General features: G+C 39.4%; 1 protein-coding gene across 1 annotated transcript in view; it reads right to left on the bottom strand.

The window, feature by feature from the left end:
• Positions 1-4,432: 4,432 nt before the first annotated feature.
• LOC144007191 (uncharacterized) overlaps positions 4,433-25,469 on the bottom strand; it is a 43,145-nt gene continuing 22,108 nt past the window's right edge. Inside the window, exon 2 of the mRNA XM_077506597.1 lies at positions 4,433-6,352. Within this exon, the coding sequence (XP_077362723.1) occupies positions 4,707-6,352 (1,646 nt within the window). The 3' untranslated portion in view covers positions 4,433-4,706. The remainder of the gene's footprint in view (positions 6,353-25,469) is intronic.

The following is a 25,469-nucleotide window of genomic DNA, read 5'->3' as shown; positions in this document are numbered from 1 at the left end:
CACATTTGATTTTTATTTTATTATTTTTTTTTTTTTATTAATATTTTTTGGATAGGGGGTGGGGGGTATAAATGACATGCTGTGGTGACACAATCTGATACTTTAATAAATATTCTATATGTTATAATAATCTGGGCTCTGAATGCATCTATTTCCATCTAGTCCATTTTGCCTTGTTCCAGGTTTGTGGTGCATGGTAGTATTTTTGGCCGATGTATGCTGCTTCTTGTGTACCTTTCATTACGTAATAGGTTGTGAATTGTTTTCATATATGAAACATAAACATAGCTAAATGTAACATCCGTGTGCTGGTTTCACTTCTAGTTGAAGCGTTTTTTTGGCACAAATTTAATATATTTAATGATCTAAATTCACATGATTGCACCAAACCACCAATACTTGTTTCTGATGTTAGGTACATGTATTTATAACATCTGGGAATGATTTTCTGTTGCCAAATTTAATGTAAGACGTTTTACAACCAAAAACTGCAGCACAAGATTTTCGTTTTTTGTTATTTACCTATATATGCATTTCTGGCTTGTGACAAAATTGGGGCAGGAAAACATTGGGTGAACTTTTAACCCAAAGTTCAGAAGGGTATTATCTATCAAAAAATGCATTGAACAAGTAGTGCCCAGACAGTGGAGCGAAACTCATTTTCTAGGCACTTTTTTGGGGTTCACCCCACGGCCTACTAGCTTTGCCTCAGTTGTAGCTCTGCTAAATCCAATTCTCATCGACTGAGAAATGTACCGAACCGACTGAAGAAAAAAAAAACTGTGTATCGTAACAAAGTGACCCGGTGAAGAGTCCTTACAGAAATAAAAACGTACATATGGTTGAAAAGTGTCGATGAAACAAGTGACAAACCTGCTCTGTTCAACACAACTCGAGGCTGCTTGTAAACGGCGTCCAGCAGTTGACGTTGTCGCTCGTTGTCCTCCTGTGCTCCACAAAGCTCCTCTTCGTACTTGACTTTCGCCATTGTGAACATCTTCACACGATATTCACGACACTTTACGCTCACGATTGACGTCTGCTGAGCCAATTTGTCGATAGCAAACGCGTCTCGTTTTTTGGCGCCTAGCAAGCTAAGCTAAGCTAAGCTAAGCTAAGCTAAGCTAAGCTAAGCTAAGGCAAAATAAAGAGGGCCGAGAGATACGATTGAATCAGACACGAAACGTAGCAATTATGTTTGACTTCAATAAAGTAGTGACGGGGCAAAGTGTCGATGTGTCAGTTCGTTCCGTACGAATTCGTGTTGAATTATTTTTATCGTGAAGCCGAGCGTAAACGCGTCGTGCCTGGAATGGAGTCGCTCTTCTGCTGTCACGTGAAATCTACGGCAAATACAGTTGGACAAATCTCATGTCACGAAATGTTAATATTTAATTTTACTTAAAAAAAATTATTTAAAAAAACTCATAAAATTATACGTTTAATTCTAGATTCATTTGGATAATAAAAATAAATAGACCTTTAAACTGCACTCGGACAAATAAGAAGAAACATGTTTATCTCCTGTACATACGAGTAGCCCAGTTTAGTTTTTATTTTTTAAATCTATATTCACTCAATCAGTATACAAACTAATGGGGGGGGAAATAATACAATCATTGTATACACTATAAACAATTAGAACATAGAACACGCCAGGAAAGTTAAAACATACAAAAGCTAAACCAAATAAAATCAATAGTATAACTGAAAGAAAAGAAAATAGTTTGATACAAAATCATATAAATAAATGATAAGTTTGCAATAGTTATACGTTTTTACAGCTTTTGGACACAGACAACCAGACAATGACAAAAAATAATTTCTCATGGATACAAAAAAAAAATCAATAAAGGATTGTTTCTTATGTGTAAATTTAGACTTATGAATGTAAAACTTCGCTAGAATAATCATAAGATTTATCAAATGAAACTGTGTATCGACATTATTATCAAATTCAAATATACCAAAATAAGACATGCTTCCAAAGTAAGGAGAAATCTGGATAAATGTGGATTATAATGAATTGTGATAATGTACCCCAGAATTATTAGTAGCACAGTTTTTTTTAAAACATCCTTGCTGTTTTACCTCAGACTGTAAATCTGTAAATCCACCCAAGAGTCTCTGGTCTTTTTTTTTTTTTTTTTTTTTAAAGCTTTGAGCCAGGAAAAGTTCTAGTCGAGTGCCAGCAAATTCTATGCACTATTGACTACACTTTTTCTTTTCTTGCTCGGCCGAATATCGCTGCCAAAAGTCAGGTGAGTTGTATCCGTAATTGACCTTTCGCAAACTCCGCCCCCCCAAACGAGCATTGACCAATCACACATTTAGCAACCGTTGCTATGTAAGCATAGTCCGTCAAGCTTTACTCAGCTCTCGATGACGTCCATAGTCTGATTGATTTTATTTGATGGCTTACGAGACTGCTAACCACCATAAAACTTTACGGAAGAAGAGTGACAACCATTAACAAGCTCCGGACCTCCAAAATGATGAAGCGGTGTGCCTACGGAGTATGTAAATCGTACTGTGCTAAGGTAAGACTATGCTAACTCTATCGGGCTAACTAGCTAGCTGTAGTTTGCTTTCGGGGCAATAACAAAACAATATCAAAGTTATTGTAGTTACTATTAATGAATAATATATATTACTAGGATATCATTGCCATCTAAGTTAAGCTTGTTCAGTCAGTGGTTAATGTTAGTTTAATGTCTTCTGTTAGCTTTTGCATTCATCTAAATGTTGCGAGCTAACGTTAACACAAAGCTTCGTCAAGTTTGGCAAACTTAAGCGTCCTAATAAGTGCCCCGAGCTTATCTTGTTTTCATTTTTCATGCAGCATTTTGTGAACGGACACCCGTCTCCGGAGTATCCCAACCAGCCATATAACCTGAACTACATCCATGGCTAGGGTGACATATTTTTTTTTATGATGGACAAAGAATAACAATGACTGATCTGATGCTTTCAAAGACAAAAAAACCCCACTAATGTTTAGCTAGCTATAAACACCGAGGTTTAGCTAACTTGCTGACCTAACAGTAATCCTCATATTTTAACAATACTAGACTAATATAAGTAAGAAAACTTACCCGGCAGTACAAGAGCACGACTGGTCCATAATGCTGTGCTGGTTGCATCTGAAGTATAGGTCATGGGGTTTTCTCAGATTTAGCGTGCGTCCTGTGTGTTTCCCCTTCGCTGGCTAATTTCATATTATGACTATAACCCTCCACTGCATATTGTAAACCTTTTTGCCTCGATCTGGGGGATATTGCACTGGTATTGCTCCAAAAGAAATCACTAATACACGCCGATGTAAGTCTTCCCGTCACGGCTTGTGCTGTCGGAGTCACCAAGCTTGACGGACTAGCAACAGTAACGAAGGGGGGCGGAGCTTATGCGAAAGGTCAATTGCAGTTTCAAAACAACATTGAAAACATTTTCAGTCTTTCAACCAATGCCTCGGGAGAACAATGCCAAAACACCATTTTTGAAACTTGGCTGGTGACCGTTTTGAACCTCTGAAAATTTGTGGGTGAAACACTGTAAAATCATACTTTAAAAAAATGTCTGTCTTTTCTAAGCATTTTTTTTACAGCTTTTTCTGTGATTTTTTTAGTCATTCAAAAATATTTTTGGAGATTCGAAACATTTTTTCAGTCATTCAAAAATGTTTTCGGAGATTCAAACCGAAGTTACGAGGTATTGGCAGGATTCTGATTCCAAACTTTTACCCTTGACTTCTCATTTCAAAACGAGTAATCCATCTTGTTCGGTGAGACGAATAAACATTTGGTTTCCCCGTCATAACAGCCCTCTGAGATAAACCCTGAGGACTGCAACAAAACTGAGTTTTGACACCCCTGAGCTAGTCTAACAGCACAACAACCTCCCAAAATCCCCACTTAACTGGCATTGCTGCTTGAAAGCGCCATCTTTTCTGTCATATGTGTGCACGTAAGGACCCAATATTATTTGTTGAACAGTTGTGATTCTTTCATAAACAATGAATTAAACAAGTTTCCTCCTGTAAACGTCATGTAACATATCATTTATACGCCCTTAAGGCAAGTTGGAAAATGTCCGAAGTCCTCTTGTTTTTAACAAATTTAAATCACCATAAATCATGCTGTCCATGGAACTGAGTGATTAAAAAAAAAAAGGGGTCCTCAAAGTGGACATACCGTCCACCCACTGACGAGATGGTAGGAGCAAGATGGCCGCCCTGTGGCTTCAACGGCTTGCACGGGCGTGTAAGGGCTATCTGCTATCCAGTCATATCTACAGGTGCTCGTGCTACTCTGTAGTGGTGCCCCCTGCAGTCTACTCTGTGTACCTCAATGGGCCAAATTTTGCATTGACTCGCGATCAGTTGCGTTATTTTTTTGACACGCTAATTTGTGCATAATTAATTAACCTAAAATAATGTGTTCAACAACAGCCTTTTAATATGTATATAAGGCAAACTACATATGAACGGACATTTACATGTACAGATGACAGATTATAGCCGTCAGTTAGAATCTGCAGCCACTTGTCAGGTTGATGTTACGTTTTCAAAACAAATTCATTTTCAAAATAGGCTAAGACACATACAACACACAATACAAGTACACAGATCAATCATTCATTTCGCGGGAGAAATTTCTGCACCATTTTAAATGTCAATTCCTAAATGAGATAATATCAAGCTTCATTCATCAACTGCTTTTCTCACCAGCACACTTGTGCCTCTCAGCGTTGCCCTTTGTTGGGAATCTTTGATCACAAACTGAGCAAGAAAATGGTTTCTCATCAGTGTGGGTCTTTGTGTGTCTTTTTAACGTTTCATTAACAGTAAATTTTTGACCACAAACTGAGCAAGCAAAAGGCTTCTCTCCAGTGTGGGCTCTTGTGTGGATTTTTAAGTATCTCTTGGAAGAAAAATTTTGACCACAAACCAAGCAAGCAAAGGGCTTCTCTCCCGTGTGGATTCGCGTGTGCGTTGTTAAATTTCCCTTCCTAGGGAAACTTCGACCACAAACTGAGCAAGCAAAGGGCTTCTCTCCAGTGTGGGTTCTTGTGTGTATTTTTAATTTTTCCTTTTCAGGAAATTTCTTACCACAAACCGAGCAAGCAAAGGGCTTCTCTCCAGTGTGGGTTCTTGTGTGTCTTTTTAATTTTTGCTTTTCACGAAATTTCTTACCACAAACTGAGCAGGCAAAGGACTTCTCTCCAGTGTGGGTTCTTGTGTGTATTTTTAAGTATCCCTTGGAAGAAAAATTTTGACCACAAACCAAGCAAGCAAAGGGCTTCTCTCCAGTGTGGGTTCTTGTGTGTATTTTTAATTTTTCCTTTTCAGGAAATTTCTGACCACAAACTGAGCAGGCAAAGGGCTTCTCTCCAGTGTGGATTATTGTGTGTGTTTTTAAGTGTCGCCTGTGAGCAAAATTTTGACCACAAACCAAGCAAGCAAAGGGCTTCTCTCCCGTGTGGATTCGCGTGTGCGTTGTTAAATGTCCCTTCTGAGAGAAACTTCGACCACAAACTGAGCAAGCAAAGGGCTTCTCTCCAGTGTGGGTTCTTGTGTGTATTTTTAATTTTTCCTTTTCAGGAAATTTCTTACCACAAACTGAGCAAGCAAAGGACTTCTCTCCAGTGTGGGTTCGTGTGTGGATTTTTAAGGATCCCTTCTGAGAGAAAATTCGACCACAAACTGAGCAAGCAAAAGGCTTCTCTCCAGTGTGGGTTCTTGTGTGTGTTTTTAAGTGTTCCCTCTGAGCAAAGTTTTGACCACAAACTGAGCAAGCAAAAGGCTTCTCTCCAGTGTGGGTTCGTGTGTGGATTTTTAAGGATCCCTTCACAGAGAAACTTCGACCACAAACTGTGCAAGCAAAGGGTTTATGACCAGGGTGGCCCATCGCGTGTCTTCTCAATTGAGACTTGGAACCAAAGGTTTTTCCACACTGAGAACATTTCCACCGTTTGCCATCAGTGGGACATGTCACATCATCGTCACACTGTTCATCATCAGCAGTGTGAGGAGCGTGTGACGCGTCTTCACCATCTGACATAAGAGCTAACCGGCTGTCATCATTTGTCATTTGTTGTCTGCTTGGAGACTCCGCCCCTTTGTTCTCTTCATATTGACGTTCATCTTCAGTCTTCAAATGGACACCAGTCACGGGCAACTCTGTGAAGTGCTCCTCCTCTTCAATGTATGGTGGCAGCTGCTCCTCTTTTTTGATGTTGGGAGGCTGTTGCTGCTGCTCTTCTTTAACTTGCAGAGGCTCCAAGTCCTCCTCCTGTTTCACGCCAGGGAACTCTGGCTCCTGCCGCTCAGGAAAAATATATTTTTCACTGACATCTGCGAGACACAAGATACACATGGTTTGGTAAAGTTAATTTATTGTGATGTTATGTATTTTATATTGAAGTTTATCACATGGGCCACATGAGTGAATGAATAACAAATCTATACACAAGTATTTTTTTTTAAACTTTTAAACATTTTTTTTTTAAACTCAACAAGTGAGTCACATCCTTTCAGGGCAATTCCCAAATGATTCCACAAATTAACACCTAACAGATACACACCTTTGCTTAATATTTGTTCTTGTTTTTTTGTTTTTGTTTTTATAGACATGTGCACCCCTTATATCATAAGGACTGTGTCTAATTTGGTGCTAATTTAACCTCAACCAAGTCATAAAATTTCATTGTATTTAATAAATAATGGATGTGTTGATTCAGTATATTTTGATTAATTAATAATTCTTATAGCTCTCTTTTGCAATTTGAATACAGAGTTGGTGTTTGTTTTATTTGCATTTGCCCAGATTTCCACACAATAGGTCAGATATTGTAAGAATAATGAACTGTATAATGTATATAATGAGTTCATGTTCAGGACATCCTTAGTTTTATAGAGTACCCCTATGATGTTTGACATTTTCCTTTTAACATTTTCTATGTGTGACTTCCAAAATAATTTATCATCAATAACTACTACAAGGAATTTGTTTTCATACGCCCTTTCTATTTCAATTGAATTAACTTGGGCTGGGTTCAAAATATTGATATATCGATATCGTATAGATACGCCTTTTCATATCCCAATATCGATACATAAAGCCATGTATAGATATATCGACCCCGCCCCCAACACACACACACACACACACACACACACACACACAACACATTCAACACACACAAACAAATGCTTCCGAGCCCGTGTCACTTACACGGTGGAAGCCAGTATCGATCATCTCCCCACCCACCCCATCCCCTCAACCACCATTGGAACATTTGCACAAAAAACAATGTGAACTAGAGCTGCGAGCAGCTATAAAGGGCCCTCGCAGCCCGGGCCACGTTGGGGTCCTTGCACGTTGGGGTACTTGCACGTTGGGGTACTGGCACGTTGGGGTACTGGCATATTGGAAGCAAAATTTCTTTGAAAATGGCATAATAAACGTTTACATGTAGAATATTTTTTTTTGCCAGTGTCTGTCAAGCTCAACGGATTTTGGTGATTGTTAAGACCTGCAAAAATCAGCGTCCTTATTTATTTTTAGGCAATGAGTTGCTCTGATTGGTATTTTTTTGTAAAAGTGTATATACACATCATCGCTCGTTGTACTCATTGCACAATGTTTACTTTTATTGTCCAAAGGGGCAATCAAAAATGAATAAAGCAAAATGGAAACGTACATACGTTTGGATCGGTGTGAAGCCAGTGAACAATTTGAGTGGTGGAAACTAAAAGAATATTCATAAATGACTTAGTTATCACACTTAGAATGAGTGTACATTTTTTGTACAAAATAGCGTATGTGGGGTATTTTTTTAATTTTTTTTATATAAGCCTCAACGGCTAGGTGGCGCTGTATTTATAACTGAATGTTGTCATAGAGATACCTTCAGGCCTTGATTATAAGCATACATGTCAAGTGTGGGATTTTTTTTGGAGCATGTACCGTGGAGTTATTAAGCATATCCTTCATTCACGATATTGCTTTTAATGTCCATAGAGGCTATCAAAAATAAATAAAAATATATATATGTTTGGATAAGTCTGATGCCAGTGAACATTTTGAGTGGTGGAAACTAAAAGAATATTCATAAATGACTTCGTTATCACACTTAGAATGAGTTTACATTTTTTGTACAAAATACCGTATGTGGGGTATTTTTTTTTCATGCCTCAAGGGCTAGGTGGCGCTGCATATATAACTGAATGTTGTCATAGAGATAACTTCAGGCCTTGACGATAAACATACATGTCAAGTTTGGGATTTTTTGGAGCATGTACTGGGGAGTTATCAAGCATATCCTTTTTCATTGCGAAACACAAATTTTGATGCCCCGCCCTCATCATATAGTATTTCGAAAAGTCAAAATCTTTCCCCCTGTCGTTGGCTCAGGTCTTGACATGGTCCAGGCCAAGTCTTAACTCAGTCGGATGAAACGTGTAGGAGAGGTGGGCAAAAGTCTGCCCCCTGTGAATGTGCAAAAATCGTCAAAAATGGGACATTCAAAAATTCGTAGCTCACTTCCTGTTCATTTTAGCATATGGGTACAAGAGACTTTTTTGTAGGTCTTGGGCTCCCTCATACACCTGAAAATATTCGTCGTTCTTGCTTAAACGTACAACCGGGGCTGCTTCGTTAAAAATTTCGAGGGGGCGCTATTGAGTCATTTTTGTAAAAATAGCACAATCAACAATAAAATATTGCTCATTTTACCAGGCCAGATGTGTGTGCCAAGTTTCAGGAGTTTCTGTGCATGTTTAGACCCTCAAAACTGGCGTTGTTTTCTTGGCGAACAGCGCTTAGCCACGCCCACAGCAATTCGCGAAAACTCACAAACTTCGTGTTGTGACATCATGAAGGCCGAAACCCTCATCTGAGCAAATATGAGGTAGGTCCAGTTAACGTGTTTGGAGAAAAACGTAGAAGAAAATTCGTAAGAAAAAAAATTGCCACTAGGTGGCGCTATCAGTTAGATGAAATGTAAGTTAGTAGATGTCTTTAGAGCTGGACTCTCGTCAAATGTGTGAAATTTTGAGAATATAGGATCATCTCGGTCAAGTTAATGCAGCTTTTATTGTCACGAAAAATCTTCAGACTTTGTGTCACCGTAGCGGCCACGCCCTTTGGCGAAAAGTTACAATATTCGGTGTGGGGCATCATCAACATCTTAAGGCTTTTCTGACCAATTTTCAACTGGATCCCTTCAACGAGCTCAGCACAGTAGCTAAAAACGTAAAGTATGACATTTATTGTAACCACTAGGTGGCGCTATATGTATAACTGAATTTTGTCATATAGATGTTTTCAGGCCGTGACTATTACGTTGCCTGAGAAGTTTGAGATTTTTTGGAGCTTGTACATGGGAGTTATTCAGCATTTGCTCTTTCTGGACAAATGAAATTTTAAAGGCAATATTTGATGCCCCGCCCCCGTCATATAGTATTTCGAAAAGGCAAGACTTTTTGCCCAGCTGTTCTCTTAGGTCTTGAGATGATAAATACCAAGTTTGAAGTCAATGGGATGAAAAATGTTTGCATAGGGGGAAAAAGCATGACCACAGTGAATGTGCCAAAATAGGCCAAAATTGGACATAAAAAAATTCATAGCTCACTTCCTGTACATTTTAGCTACATGGTCCCAATAGACTTTTTTGTGCGTCTCGGGGTACTACACGTGCCTGCCAATTTTCGTTGCTCTAGCTCAAACGTGCCGGGCTTGGTTTTTATTTTTCTATGCTAGGGGGCGCTATAGAGTCGCGTTGTTATAACGACTTCATAATATCAAATTTTTCGCCGGACCTGAGGAGTGTGCAAAGTTCGGTGAGTTTTCGTGAATATTTAGGTACCCAAAATCGCGATTGTTTGCGGAGAATAAAGAAGAAGAAGAATAACTAGAGCTGCGAGCAGCTATAAAGGGCCCTCGCAGCCCGGGCCACGTTGGGGTCCTTGCACGTTGGGGTACTTGCACGTTGGGGTACTGGCACGTTGGGGTACTGGCATATTGGAAGCAAAATTTCTTTGAAAATGGCATAATAAACGTTTACATGTAGAATATTTTTTTTGCCAGTGTCTGTCAAGCTCAACGGATTTTGGTGATTGTTAAGACCTGCAAAAATCAGCGTCCTTATTTATTTTTAGGCAATGAGTTGCCCTGATTGGTATTTTTTTTGTAAAAGTGTATATACACATCATCGCTCGTTGTACTCATTGCACAATGTTTACTTTTATTGTCCAAAGGGGCAATCAAAAATGAATAAAACAAAATGGAAACGTACATACGTTTGGATCGGTGTGAAGCCAGTGAACAATTTGAGTGGTGGAAACTAAAAGAATATTCATAAATGACTTAGTTATCACACTTAGAATGAGTGTACATTTTTTGTACAAAATACCGTATGTGGGGTATTTTTTTAATTTTTTTTTATATAAGCCTCAACGGCTAGGTGGCGCTGTATTTATAACTGAATGTTGTCATAGAGATACCTTCAGGCCTTGATTATAAGCATACATGTCAAGTGTGGGATTTTTTTTGGAGCATGTACCGTGGAGTTATTAAGCATATCCTTCATTCACGATATTGCTTTTAATGTCCATAGAGGCTATCAAAAATAAATAAAAATATATATATGTTTGGATAAGTCTGATGCCAGTGAACATTTTGAGTGGTGGAAACTAAAAGAATATTCATAAATGACTTAGTTATCACACTTAGAATGAGTGTACATTTTTTGTACAAAATACCGTATGTGGGGTATTTTTTTTATTTTTTATATAAGCCTCAAGGGCGAGGTGGCGCTGTATTTATAACTGAATGTTGTCATAGAGATACCTTCAGGCCTTGATTATAAGCATACATGTCAAGTGTGGGATTTTTTTTTGGAGCATGTACCGTGGAGTTATTAAGCATATCCTTCATTCACGATATTGCTTTTAATGTCCATAGAGGCTATCAAAAATAAATAAAAATATATATATGTTTGGATAAGTCTGATGCCAGTGAACATTTTGAGTGGTGGAAACTAAAAAAATATTCATAAATGACTTAGTTATCACACTTAGAATGAGTGTACATTTTTTGTACAAAATACCGTATGTGGGGTATTTTTTTTTCATGCCTCAAGGGCTAGGTGGCGCTGCATATATAACTGAATGTTGTCATAGAGATAACTTCAGGCCTTGACGATAAACATACATGTCAAGTTTGGGATTTTTTGGAGCATGTACCGGGGAGTTATCAAGCATATCCTTTTTCATTGTGAAACACAAATTTTGATGCCCCGCCCTCATCATATAGTATTTCGAAAAGTCAAAATTTTTCCCCCTGTCGTTGGCTCAGGTCTTGACATGGTCCAGGCCAAGTCTTAACTCAGTCGGATGAAACGTGTAGGAGAAGTGGGCAAAAGTCTGCCCCCTGTGAATGTGCAAAAATCGTCAAAAATGGGACATTCAAAAATTCGTAGCTTACTTCCTGTTCATTTTAGCATATGGGTCCAAGAGACTTTTTTTGTAGGTCTTTGGCTCCCTCATACACGTAAAAATTTTCGTAGATCTTGCTTAAACGTAGAATCGGGGCTGCTTCGTTAAAAATTTCGAGGGGGCGCTATTGAGTCATTTTTGTAAAAATAGCACAATCAACAATAAAATATTGCTCATTTTACCAGGCCAGATGTGTGTGCCAAGTTTCAGGAGTTTCTGTGCATGTTTAGACCCTCAAAACTGGCGTTGTTTTCTTGGCGAACAGCGCTTAGCCACGCCTACAGCAATTCGCGAAAACTCACAAACTTCGTGTTGTGACATCATGAAGGCCGAAACCCTCCTCTGAGCAAATATGAGGTAGGTCCAGTTAACGTGTTTGGAGAAAAACGTAGAAGAAAATTCGTAAGAAAAAAAATTGCCACTAGGTGGCGCTATCAGTTAGATGAAATGTAAGTTAGTAGATGTCTTTAGAGCTGGACTCTCATCAAATGTGTGAAATTTTGAGAAGATAGGTTCATCTCGTTCAAGTTAATGCAGCTTTTATTTTCACGAAAAATCTTCAGATTTTGCGTCACCGTAGCGGCCACGCCCTTTGATGAAAAGTTACAATATTCGGTGTGGGGCATGATCAACATCTTAAGGCTTTTCTGACCAATTTTCAAATGGATCCCTTCAAAAAGCTCAGCACAGTAGCTAAAAACGTAAAGTATGACATTTATTGTAACCACTAGGTGGCGCTATATGTATAACTGAATTTTGTCATATAGATGTTTTCAGGCTGTGACTATTACGTTGCCTGAGAAGTTTGAGATTTTTTGGAGCTTGAACATGGGAGTTATTAAGCATTTGCTCTTTCTGGACAAATGAAATTTTAAAGGCAATATTTAATGCTCCGCCCCCGTCGTATAGTATTTCGAAAAGGCAAGATGTTTTGCCCAGCTGTTCTCTTAGGTCTTGAGATGATAAATGCCAAGTTTGAAGTCAATTGGATGAAAAATGTTTGCAAAGGGGGAAAAAGCATGACCACAGTGAATGTGCCAAAATAGGCCAAAATTGGACATTAAAAAATTCATAGCTCACTTCCTGTACATTTTAGCTACATGGTCCCAATAGACTTTTTTGTGCGTCTCGGGGTGCTACACGTGCCTGCCAATCTTCGTTGCTCTAGCTCAAACGTGTCGGGCTTGGTTTTTATTTTTCTACGCTAGGGGGCGCTATAGAGCCGCGTTGTTATAACGACTTCATAATATCAAATTTTTCGCCGGACCTGAGGAGTGTGCAAAGTTTGGTGAGTTTTCGTGAATATTTAGGTACCCAAAATCGCGATTGTTTGCGGAGAATAAAGAAGAAGAAGAATAATAATAACTAGAGCTGCGAGCAGCTATAAAGGGCCCTCGCAGCCCGGGCCACGTTGGGGTCCTTGCACGTTGGGCTACTGGCATATTGGAAGCAAAATTTCTTTGAAAATGGCATAATAAACGTTTACATGTAGAATATTTTTTTTTGCCAGTGTGTGTCAAGCTCAACGGGTTTTGGTGGTTGTTAAGACCTGCAAAAATCAGCGTCCTTTTTTATTTTTAGGCAATGAGTTGCCCTGATTGGTATTTTTTGTAAAAGTGTATATACACATCATCGCTCGTTGTACTCATTGCACAATGTTACTTTTATTGTCCAAAGGGGCAATCAAAAATGAATAAAACAAAATGGAAACGTGCATACGTTTGGATCGGTGTGAAGCCAGTGAACAATTTGAGTGGTGGAAACTAAAAGAATATTCATAAATGACTTAGTTATCACACTTAGAATGAGTGTACATTTTTTGTACAAAACACCGTATGTGGGTTTATATATATATATATATATATATATATATATATATAAATGCCTCAAGGGCTAGGTGGCGCTGTATTTATAACTGAATGTTGTCATAGAGATACCTTCAGGCCTTGATTATAAGCATACATGTCAAGTGTGGGATTTTTTTTGGAGCATGTACCGTGGAGTTATTAAGCATATCCTTCATTCACGATATTGCTTTTAATGTCCACAGAGGCTATCAAAAATAAATAAAAATATATATATGTTTGGATAAGTCTGATGCCAGTGAACATTTTGAGTGGTGGAAACTAAAAGAATATTCATAAATGACTTAGTTATCACACTCAGAATGAGTTGACATTTTTTGTACAAAATACCGTATGTGGGGTATTTTTTTTTTATGCCTCAAGGGCTAGGTGGCGCTGCATATATAACTGAATGTTGTCATAGAGATAGCTTCAGGCCTTGACGATAAACATACATGTCAAGTTTGGGATTTTTTGGAGCATGTACCGGGGAGTTATTAAGCATATCCTTTTTCAGTGCGAAACACAAATTTTGATGCCCCGCCTTCATCATATAGTATTTCGAAAGGTCAAGATTTTTCCCCCTGTCGTTGGCTCAGGACTTGACATGGTCCAGGTCAAGTCTTAACTCAGTCAGATGAAACGTGTAGGAGAAGTGGGCAAAAGTCTGCCCCCTGTGAATGTGCAAAAATTGTCAAAAATGGGACATTCAAAAATTCGTAGCTCACTTCCTGTTCATTTTAGCATATGGGTCCAAGAGACTTTTTTGTAGGTCTTGGGCTCCCTCATACACCTAAAAATATTCGTCGTTCTTGCTTAAACGTACAACCGGGGCTGCTTCGTTAAAAACTTCTAGGGGGCGCTATTGAGTCATTTTTGTAAAAATAGCACAATCAACAATAAAATATTGCTAATTTTACCAGGCCAGATGTGTGTGCCAAGTTTCATGAGTTTCTGTGCATGTTTAGACCCTCAAAACTGGCGTTATTTTCTTGGCGAACAGCGCTTAGCCACACCCACAGCAATTCGCGAAAACTCACAAACTTCGTGTTGTGACATCATGAAGGCCGAAACCCTCATCTGAGCAAATATGAGGTAGGTCCAGTTAACGTGTTTGGAGAAAAACGTAGAAGAAAATTCGTAAGAAAAAAAATTGCCACTAGGTGGCGCTATCAGTTAGATGAAATATAAGTCAGGAGATGTCTTTAGGGCTGGACTCTCATCAAATGTGTGAAATTTTGAGAAGATAGGATCATCTCGGTCAAGTTAATGCAGCTTTTATTTTCACGAAAAATCTTCAGACTTTGCGTCACCGTAGCGGCCACGCCCTTTGGCGAAAAGTTACAATATTCGGTGTGGGGCATGATCAACATCTTAAGGCCTTTCTGACCAATTTTCAAATGGATCCCTTCAACAAGCTCAGCACAGTAGCTAAAAACGTAAAGTATGACATTTATTGTAACCACTAGGTGGCGCTATATGTATAACTGAATTTTATCATATAGATGTTTTCAGGCCGTGACTATTACGTTGCCTGAGAAGTTTGAGATTTTTTGGAGCTTGAACATGGGAGTTATTAAGCATTTGCTCTTTCTGGACAAATGAAATTTTAAAGGCAATATTTGATGCCCCGCCCCCGTCATATAGTATTTCAAAAAGGCAAGATGTTTTGCCCAGTTTTTCTCTCAGGTCTTGAGATGATAAATGCCAAGTTTGAAGTCAATTGGATGAAAAATGTTTGCAAAGGGGGAAAAAGCATGACCACAGTGAATGTGCCAAAATAGGCCAAAATTGGACATAAAAAAATTCATAGCTCACTTCCTGTACATTTTAGCTACATGGTCCCAATAGACTTTTTTGTGCGTCTCGGGGTGCTACACGTGCCTGCCAATTTTCGTTGCTCTAGCTCAAACGTGCCGGGCTTGGTTTTTATTTTTCTATGCTAGGGGGCGCTATAGAGTCGCGTTGTTATGACGACTTCATAATATCAAATTTTTCGCCGGGCCTGAGGAGTGTGCAAAGTTTGGTGAGTTTTCGTAAATGTTTAGGTACCCAAAATCGTGATCGTTTACGGAGAAGAAGAAGAAGAATAATAATAATAATCCGATCGAAAAACAATAGGGACCTCGCAGCGGTAGCTGCTCGGGCCCTAATAATAACTAGAGCTGCGAGCAGCTATAAAGGGCCCTCGCAGCCCGGGCCACGTTGGGGTACTTGCACGTTGGGGAACTTGCACATTGGGGTACTGGCACATTGGAAGCAGAATTTCTTTGAAAATGGCATGATAAACGTGGATTTTTTTTTTTTTTTTTTTGCCAGGTGTGATGAGTGTGTCAAGCTCAATGGGTTTTGGTGATTGTTAAGATCTGCAAAAATCAGCGTCTTATTTTTTATTTTTAGGCAATGAGTTGCCCTGATTGGTATTTTTTGTAAAAGTGTATATACACATCATCGCTCGTTGTACTCATTGCACAATGTTACTTTTATTGTCCAAAGGGGCAATCAAAAATGAATAAAACAAAATGGAAATGTACATACGTTTGGATCGGTGTGAAGCCAGTGAACAATTTGAGTGGTGGAAACTAAAAGAATATTCATAAATGACTGAGTTATCACACTTAGAATGAGTGTACATTTTTTGTACAAAATACCGTATGTGGGGTATTTTTTTTTTATTCCTCAAGGGCTAGGTGGCGCTGCATATATAACTGAATGTTGTCACAGAGATAACTTCAGGCCTTGACGATAAACATACATGTCAAGTTTGGGATTTTTTGGAGCATGTACCGGGGAGTTATCAAGCATATCCTTTTTCATTGCGAAACACAAAATTTGATGCCCCGCCCTCATAATATAGTATTTCGAAAAGACAAAATTTTTCCCCCCTGTCGTTGGCTCAGGTCTTGACATGGTCCAGGCCAAGTCTTAACTCAGTCGGATGAAACGTGTAGGAGAAGTGGGCTAAAGTCTGCCCCCTGTGAATGTGCAAAAATCGTCAAAAATGGGACATTCAAAAATTCGTAGCTCACTTCCTGTTCATTTTAGCATATGGGTCCAAGAGACTTTTTTGTAGGTCTTGGGCTCCCTCATACACCTAAAAATATTCGTCGTTCTTGCTTAAACGTACAACCGGGGCTGCTTCGTTAAAAACTTCTAGGGGGCGCTATTGAGTAATTTTTGTAAAAATAGCACAATCAACAATAAAATATTGCTCATTTTACCAGGCCAGATGTGTGTGCCAAGTTTCATGAGTTTCTGTGCATGTTTAGACCCTCAAAACTGGCGTTGTTTTCTTGGCGAACAGCGCTTAGCCACGCCCACAGCAATTCGCGAAAACTCACAAACTTCGTGTTGTGACATCATGAAGGCCGAAACCCTCATCTGAGCAAATAAGAGGTAGGTCCAGTTAACGTGTTTGGAGAAAAACGTAGAAGAAAATTCGTAATAAAAAAAATTGCCACTAGGTGGCGCTATCAGTTAGATGAAATATAAGTCAGTAGATGTCTTTAGGGCTGGACTCTCATCAAATGTGTGAAATTTTGAGAAGATAGGATCATCTCGGTCAAGTTAATGCAGCTTTTATTTTCACGAAAAATCTTCAGACTTTGCGTCACCGTAGCGGCCACGCCCTTTGGCGAAAAGTTACAATATTCGGTGTGGGGCATGATCAACATCTTAAGGCTTTTCTGACCAATTTTCAAATGGATCCCTTCAACGAGCTCAGCACAGTAGCTAAAAACGTAAAGTATGACATTTATTGTAACCACTAGGTGGCGCTATATGTATAACTGAATTTTATCATATAGATGTTTTCAGGCCGTGACTATTACGTTGCCTGAGAAGTTTGAGATTTTTTGGAGCTTGTACATGGGAGTTATTCAGCATTTGCTCTTTCTGGACAAATGAAATTTTAAAGGCAATATTTGATGCCCCGCCCCCGTCATATAGTATTTCAAAAAGGCAAGATGTTTTGCCCAGTTTTTCTCTCAGGTCTTGAGATGATAAATGCCAAGTTTGAAGTCAATTGGATGAAAAAATTTTGCAAAGGGGGAAAAAGCATGACCACAGTGAATGTGCCAAAATAGGCCAAAATTGGACATAAAAAAATTCATAGCTCACTTCCTGTACATTTTAGCTACATGGTCCCAATAGACTTTTTTGTGCGTCTCGCGGTGCTACACGTGCCTGCCAATTTTTGTTGCTCTAGCTCAAATGTGCCGGGCTTGGTTTTTATTTTTCTACGCTAGGGGGCGCTATCGAGTCGCATTGTTATGACGACTTCATAATATCAAATTTTTCGCCGGGCCTGAGGAGTGTGCAAAGTTTGGTGAGTTTTCGTGAATGTTTAGGTACCCAAAATCGCGATCGTTTGCGGAGAATAAAGAAGAAGAAGAATAATAATAACTAGAGCTGCGAGCAGCTATAAAGGGCCCTCGCAGCCCGGGCCACGTTGGGGTACTTGCACGTTGGGGTACTTGCACGTTGGGGTACTGGCACGTTGGGGTACTGGCAAGTTTAGGTACGGCACATTGGAAGCAGAATTTCTTTGAAAATGGCATGATAAACCTTGACATGTGGATTTTTTTTTTTTTTGTAAAAATACCGTTAAGTTGGTGTATTTTTTTTTATGCCTCTAGGGCTAGGTGGCGCTGTATATATAATGGAATGTTGTCATAGGGATACCTTCAAGCCTTGACTCTAAACATACATGTCAAGTGTGGGATTTTTTTGGAGCATGTACCGTGGAGTTATTAAGCATATCCTTCATTCACGATATTGCTTTTAATGTCCATTAGAGGCTATCAAAAATAAATAAAAAAGTACATGTTTGGATAAGTCTAATGCCAGTGAACATTTTGAGTGGTGGAAAGTAAAAGAATATTCATAAATGACTTAGTTATCACACTTAGAATGAGTTTACATTTTTTGTACAAAATACCGTATGTGGGGTATTTTTTTGTTTTGCCTCAAGGGCGAGGTGGCGCTGCATATATAACTGAATGTTGTCATAGAGATACCTTCAGGCCTTGACGATAAACATACATGTCAAGTTTGGGATTTTTTGGAGCATGTATCGGGGAGTTATTAAGCATATCCTTTTTCAGTGCGAAACACAAATTTTGATGCCCCGCGCTCATCATATAGTATTTCCAAAAGTCAAGATTTTTCCGTCTGTTGTTGGCTCAGGTCTTGACATGGTCCAGGTCAAGTCATAAGTCAGTCGGATAAAACATGTAGGAGAAGTGGGCAAAAGTATGCCCCCTGAAAATGTGCAAAAATCGTCAAAAATGGGACATTCAAAAATTCGTACCTCACTTCCTGTTCATTTTAGCATATGGGTCCAAGAGACTTTTTTGTAGGTCTTTGGCTCCCTCATACACGTAAAAATTTTCGTAGATCTTGCTTAAACGTAGAATCGGGGCTGCTTCGTTAAAAATTTCTAGGGGGCGCTATTGAGTCATTTTTGTAAAAATAGTACAATCAACAATAAAATATTGTTCATTTTACCAGGCCAGATGTGTGTGCCAAGTTTCATGAGTTTCTGCGCATGTTTAGACCCTCAAAACTGGCGTTGTTTTCTTGGCGAACAGTGCTTAGCCACGCCCACAGCGATTCGCGAAAACTCACAAACTTCGTGTTGTGACATCATGAAGGCCGAAACCCTCATCTGAGCAAATATGAGGTTGGTCCAGTTAACGTGTTTGGAGAAAAATGTACAAGAAAATTCGTAAGAAAAAAAATTGCCACTAGGTGGCGCTATCAGTAAGATGAAATATAAGTTCGTAGATGTCTTAAGGGCTGGACTCTCATCAAATGTGTGAAATTTTGAGAAGATAGGATCATCTCGGTCAAGTTCATGCAGCTTTTATTGTCACGAAAAATTTTCGGACTTTGCGTCACCGTAGCGGCCACGCCCTTTGGCGAAAAGTTACAATATTCGGTGTGGGGCATGATCAACATCTTAAGGCTTTTCTGACCAATTTTCAACTGGATCCCTTCAACGAGCTCGGCACAGTAGCTAAAAACGTAAAGTATGACATTTATTGTTACCACTAGGTGGCGCTATATGTATAACTGAATTTTATCATATAGATGCTTTCAGGCCGTGACTATTACGTTGCCTGAGAAGTTTGAGATTTTTTGGAGCTTGAACATGGGAGTTATCACACTTAGAATGAGTTGACATTTTTTGTACAAAATACCGTATGTGGGGTATTTTTTTTTCACGCCTGAAGGGCTAGGTGGCGCTGCATATATAACTGAATTTTGTCATAGAGATACCTTCAGGCTTTGACTATAAACATACATGTCAAGTTTGGGATTTTTTGGAGCATGTACCGGGGAGTTATTAAGCATATCCTTTTTCAGTGCGAAACACAAAATTTGATGCCCCGCCCTCATCATATAGTATTTCCAAAAGTCAAGATTTTTCTGCCTGTAGTTGGCTCAGGTCTTGACATGGTCCAGGTCAAGTCTAAAGTCAGTCGGATGAAATGTGTAGGAGAAGTGGGCAAAAGTATGCCCCCTGAAAATGTGCAAAAATCGTCAAAAATGGGACATTCAAAAATTCATAGCTCACTTCCTGTTCATTTTAGCACATGGGTCCAAGAGACTTTTTTGTAGGTCTTGGACTCCCTCATACACCTAAAAATTTTCGTAGATCTTGCTTAAACGTACAATCGGGGCTGCTTCGTTAAAGATTTCTAGGGGGCGCTATTGAGTCATTTTTGTAAAAATAGGACAATACATGATAAAATATTGCTCATTTTGCCAGGCCAGATGTGTGTGCCAAGTTTCATGAGTTTCTGCGCATGTTTAGACCATCAAAACTAGCGTTGTTTTCTTGGCGAACAGTGCTTAGCCACGCCCACAGCGATTCGCGAAAACTCACAAACTTCGTGTTGTGACATCATGAAGGCCGAAACCCCCATCTGAGCAAATATGAGGTTGGTCCAGTTAACGTGTTTGGAGAAAAATGTACAAGAAAATTCGTAAGAAAAAAAATTGCCACTAGGTGGCGCTATCAGTTAGATGAAATATAAGTTCGTAGATGTATTTAGGGCTGGACTCTCATCAAATGTGTGAAATTTTGAGAAGATAGGATCATCTCGGTCAAGTTCATGCAGCTTTTATTGTCACGAAAAATCTTCAGACTTTGCGTCACCGTAGCGGCCACGCCCTTTGGCGAAAAGTTACAATATTCGGTGTGGGGCATCATCAACATCTTAAGGCTTTTCTGACCAATTTTCAACTGGATCCCTTCAACGAGCTCGGCACAGTAGCTAAAAACGTAAAGTATGACATTTATTGTTACCACTAGGTGGCGCTATATGTATAACTGAATTTTATCATATAGATGCTTTCAGGCCGTGACTATTACGTTGCCTGAGAAGTTTGAGATTTTTTGGAGCTTGAACATGGGAGTTATCACACTTAGAATGAGTTGACATTTTTTGTACAAAATACCGTATGTGGGGTATTTTTTTTTCACGCCTGAAGGGCTAGGTGGCGCTGCATATATAACTGAATTTTGTCATAGAGATACCTTCAGGCTTTGACTATAAACATACATGTCAAGTTTGGGATTTTTTGGAGCATGTACCGGGGAGTTATTAAGCATATCCTTTTTCAGTGCGAAACACAAAATTTGATGCCCCGCCCTCATCATATAGTATTTCCAAAAGTCAAGATTTTTCTGCCTGTAGTTGGCTCAGGTCTTGACATGGTCCAGGTCAAGTCTAAAGTCAGTCGGATGAAATGTGTAGGAGAAGTGGGCAAAAGTATGCCCCCTGAAAATGTGCAAAAATCGTCAAAAATGGGACATTCAAAAATTCATAGCTCACTTCCTGTTCATTTTAGCACATGGGTCCAAGAGACTTTTTTGTAGGTCTTGGACTCCCTCATACACCTAAAAATTTTCGTAGATCTTGCTTAAACGTACAATCGGGGCTGCTTCGTTAAAGATTTCTAGGGGGCGCTATTGAGTCATTTTTGTAAAAATAGGACAATACATGATAAAATATTGCTCATTTTGCCAGGCCAGATGTGTGTGCCAAGTTTCATGAGTTTCTGCGCATGTTTAGACTATCAAAACTAGCGTTGTTTTCTTGGCGAACAGTGCTTAGCCACGCCCACAGCGATTCGCGAAAACTCACAAACTTCGTGTTGTGACATCATGAAGGCCGAAACCCCCATCTGAGCAAATATGAGGTTGGTCCAGTTAACGTGTTTGGAGAAAAATGTACAAGAAAATTCGTAAGAAAAAAAATTGCCACTAGGTGGCGCTATCAGTTAGATGAAATATAAGTTCGTAGATGTATTTAGGGCTGGACTCTCATCAAATGTGTGAAATTTTGAGAAGATAGGATCATCTCGGTCAAGTTCATGCAGCTTTTATTGTCACGAAAAATCTTCAGACTTTGCGTCACCGTAGCGGCCACGCCCTTTGGCGAAAAGTTACAATATTCGGTGTGGGGCATCATCAACATCTTAAGGCTTTTCTGACCAATTTTCAACTGGATCCCTTCAACGAGCTCAGCACAGTAGCTAAAAACGTAAAGTATGACATTTATTGTAACCACTAGGTGGCGCTATATGTATAACTGAATTTTTTCATATAGGTGTTTTCAGGCCGTGACTATTACGTTGCCTGAGAAGTTTGAGATTTTTTGGAGCTTGTACATGGGAGTTATTCAGCATTTGCTCTTTCTGGACAAATGAAATTTTAAAGGCAATATTTGATGCCCCGCCCCCGTCATATAGTATTTCGAAAACGCAAGATTTTTTGCCTAGTTTTTCTCTTAAGTCTTGAGATGATAAATGCCAAGTTTAAAGTCAATGGGATGAAAAATGTTTGCATAGGGGGAAAAAGCATGACCACAGTGAATGTGCCAAAATAGGCCAAAATTGGACATTAAAAAATTCATAGCTCACTTCCTGTACATTTTAGGAAATGGCTTCCACTGACTTTTTTGTGCGTCTCGTAGTGCTACACGTGCCTGCCAATTTTCGTAGCTCTAGCTCAAACGGGCCGGGATTGGTTTTTATTTTTCTACGCTAGGTGGCGCTATAGAGTCGCGTTGTTATGACAACTACATAATATCAAATTTTTCGCCGGGCCCGAAGAGACTGCAAAGTTTGGTGAGTTTTCGTAAATGTTTAGGCCCTCAAAAATGCGATCGTTTACGGAGAAGAAGAAGAAGAAGAATAATAATAATTCTTACAAAAACAAGAGGGACCTCGCAGCGGTCGCTGCTCGGGCCCTAACTAGAGCTGCGAGCAGCTATAAAGGGCCCTCGCAGCCCGGGCCACGTTGGGGTCCTTGCACGTTGGGGTACTTGCACGTTGGGGTACTGGCACATTGGGGTACTGGCATATTGGAAGCAAAATTTCTTTGAAAATGGCATAATAAACGTTTACATGTAGAATATTTTTTTGCCAGTGTGTGTGTCAAGCTCAACGGGTTTTGGTGATTGTTAAGACCTGCAAAAATCAGCGTCCTTTTTTATTTTTAGGCAATGAGTTGCCCTGATTGGTATTTTTTTGTAAAAGTGTATATACACATCATCGCTCGTTGTACTCATTGCACAATGTTACTTTTATTGTCAAAAGGGGCAATCAAAAATGAATAAAACAAAATGGAAACGTACATACGTTTGGATCGGTGTGAAGCCAGTGAACAATTTGAGTGGTGGAAACTAAAAGAATATTCATAAATGACTTAGTTATCACACTTAGAATGAGTGTACATTTTTTGTACAAAATACCGTATGTGGGGTATTTTTTTTTCATGCCTCAAGGGCTAGGTGGCGCTGCATATATAACTGAATGTTGTCATAGAGATAACTTCAGGCCTTGACGATAAACATAGATGTCAAATTTGGGATTTTTTGGAGCATGTCCCGGGGAGTTATCAAGCATATCCTTTTACATTGCGAAACACAAATTTTGATGCCCCGCCCTCATCATATAGTATTTCGAAAAGTCAAAATTTTTCCCCCTGTCGTTGGCTCAGGTCTTGACATGGTCCAGGCCAAGTCTTAACTCAGTCGGATGAAACGTGTAGGAGAAGTGGGCAAAAGTCTGCCCCCTGTGAATGTGCAAAAATCGTCAAAAATGGGACATTCAAAAATTCGTAGCTCACTTCCTGTTCATTTTAGCATATGGGTACAAGAGACTTTTTTGTAGGTCTTGGGCTCCCTCATACACCTAAAAATATTCGTCGTTCTTGCTTAAACGTACAACCGGGGCTGCTTCGTTAAAAATTTCGAGGGGGCGCTATTGAGTCATTTTTGTAAAAATAGCACAATCAACAATAAAATGTTGCTCATTTTACCAGGCCAGATATGTGTGCCAAGTTTCATGAGTTTCTGTGCATGTTTAGACCCTCAAAACTGGCGTTGTTTTCTTGGCGAACAGCGCTTAGCCACGCCCACAGCAATTCGCGAAAACTCACAAACTTCGTGTTGTGACACCATGAAGGCCGAAACCCTCATCTGAGCAAATATGAGGTAGGTCCAGTTAACGTGTTTGGAGAAAAACGTAGAAGAAAATTCGTAAAAAAAAAAATTGCCACTAGGTGGCGCTATCAGTAAGATGAAATATAAGTTCGTAGATGTCTTTAGGGCTGGACTCTCATCAAATGTGTGAAATTTTGAGAAGATTGGATCATCTGGGCCAAGTTCATGCAGCTTTTGTTGTCACGAAAAATCTTCAGACTTTGCGTTACCTTAGCGGCCACGCCCTTTGGCGAAAAGTTACACTATTCGGTGTGGGGCATGATCAACATCTTAAGGCTTTTCTGACCAATTTTCAACTGGATCCTTTCAACGAGCTCGGCACAGTAGCTAAAAACGTAAAGTATGACATTTATTGTTACCACTAGGTGGCGCTATATGTATAACTGAATTTTATCATATAAATGTTTTCAGGCTGTGACTATTACGTTGCCTGAGATGTTTGAGATTTTTTGGAGCTTGAACATGGGAGTTATTAAGCATTTGCTCTTTCTGGACAAATGAAATTTTAAAGGCAATATTTGATGCCCCGCCCCCGTCATATAGTATTTCGAAAGGGCAAGATGTTTTGCCCAGTTGTTCTCTCAGGTCTTGAGATGATAAATTCCAAGTTTGAAGTCAATTGGATGAAAAATGTTTGCAAAGGGGGAAAAAGCATGACCACAGTGAATGTGCCAAAATAGGCCAAAATTGGACATAAAAAAATTCATAGCTCACTTCCTGTACATTTTAGCTACATGGTCCCAATAGACTTTTTTGTGCGTCTCGGGGTGCTACACGTGCCTGCCAATTTTCGTTGCTCTAGCTCAAACGTGCCGGGATTGGTTTTTATTTTTCTATGCTAGGGGGCGCTATAGAGTCGCGTTGTTATGACGACTTCATAATATCAAATTTTTCGCCGGGCCTGAGGAGTGTGCAAAGTTTGGTGAGTTTTCGTGAATGTTTAGGTACCCAAAATCGCGATCGTTTGCGGAGAATAAAGAAGAAGAAGAAGAAGAATAATAATAACTAGAGCTGCGAGCAGCTATAAAGGGCCCTCGCAGCCCGGGCCACGTTGGGGTCCTTGCACGTTGGGGTACTTGCACGTTGGGGTACTGGCACATTGGGGTACTGGCATATTGGAAGCAAAATTTCTTTGAAAATGGCATAATAAATGTTTACATGTAGAATATTTTTTTGCCAGTGTGTGTGTCAAGCTCAACGGGTTTTGGTGATTGTTAAGACCTGCAAAAATCAGCGTCCTTTTTTATTTTTAGGCAATGAGTTGCCCTGATTGGTATTTTTTTGTAAAAGTGTATATACACATCATCGCTCGTTGTACTCATTGCACAATGTTACTTTTATTGTCCAAAGGGGCAATCAAAAATGAATAAAACAAAATGGAAACGTACATACGTTTGGATCGGTGTGAAGCCAGTGAACAATTTGAGTGGTGGAAACTGAAAGAATATTCATAAATGACTTAGTTATCACACTTAGAATGAATGTACATTTTTTGTACAAAATACCGTATGTGTGGTATTTATTTATTTTTTTTATATAAGTCTCAAGGGCTAGGTGGCGCTGTATTTATAACTGAATGTTGTCATAGAGATACCTTCAGGCCTTGAT

The sequence above is a fragment of the Festucalex cinctus genome, chromosome 1 (assembly GCF_051991245.1).
Source record: "Festucalex cinctus isolate MCC-2025b chromosome 1, RoL_Fcin_1.0, whole genome shotgun sequence".
In the NCBI taxonomy this organism is placed as follows: Eukaryota; Metazoa; Chordata; class Actinopteri; order Syngnathiformes; family Syngnathidae; genus Festucalex; species Festucalex cinctus.
This window is presented reverse-complemented; position numbering and strand designations above follow the sequence as displayed.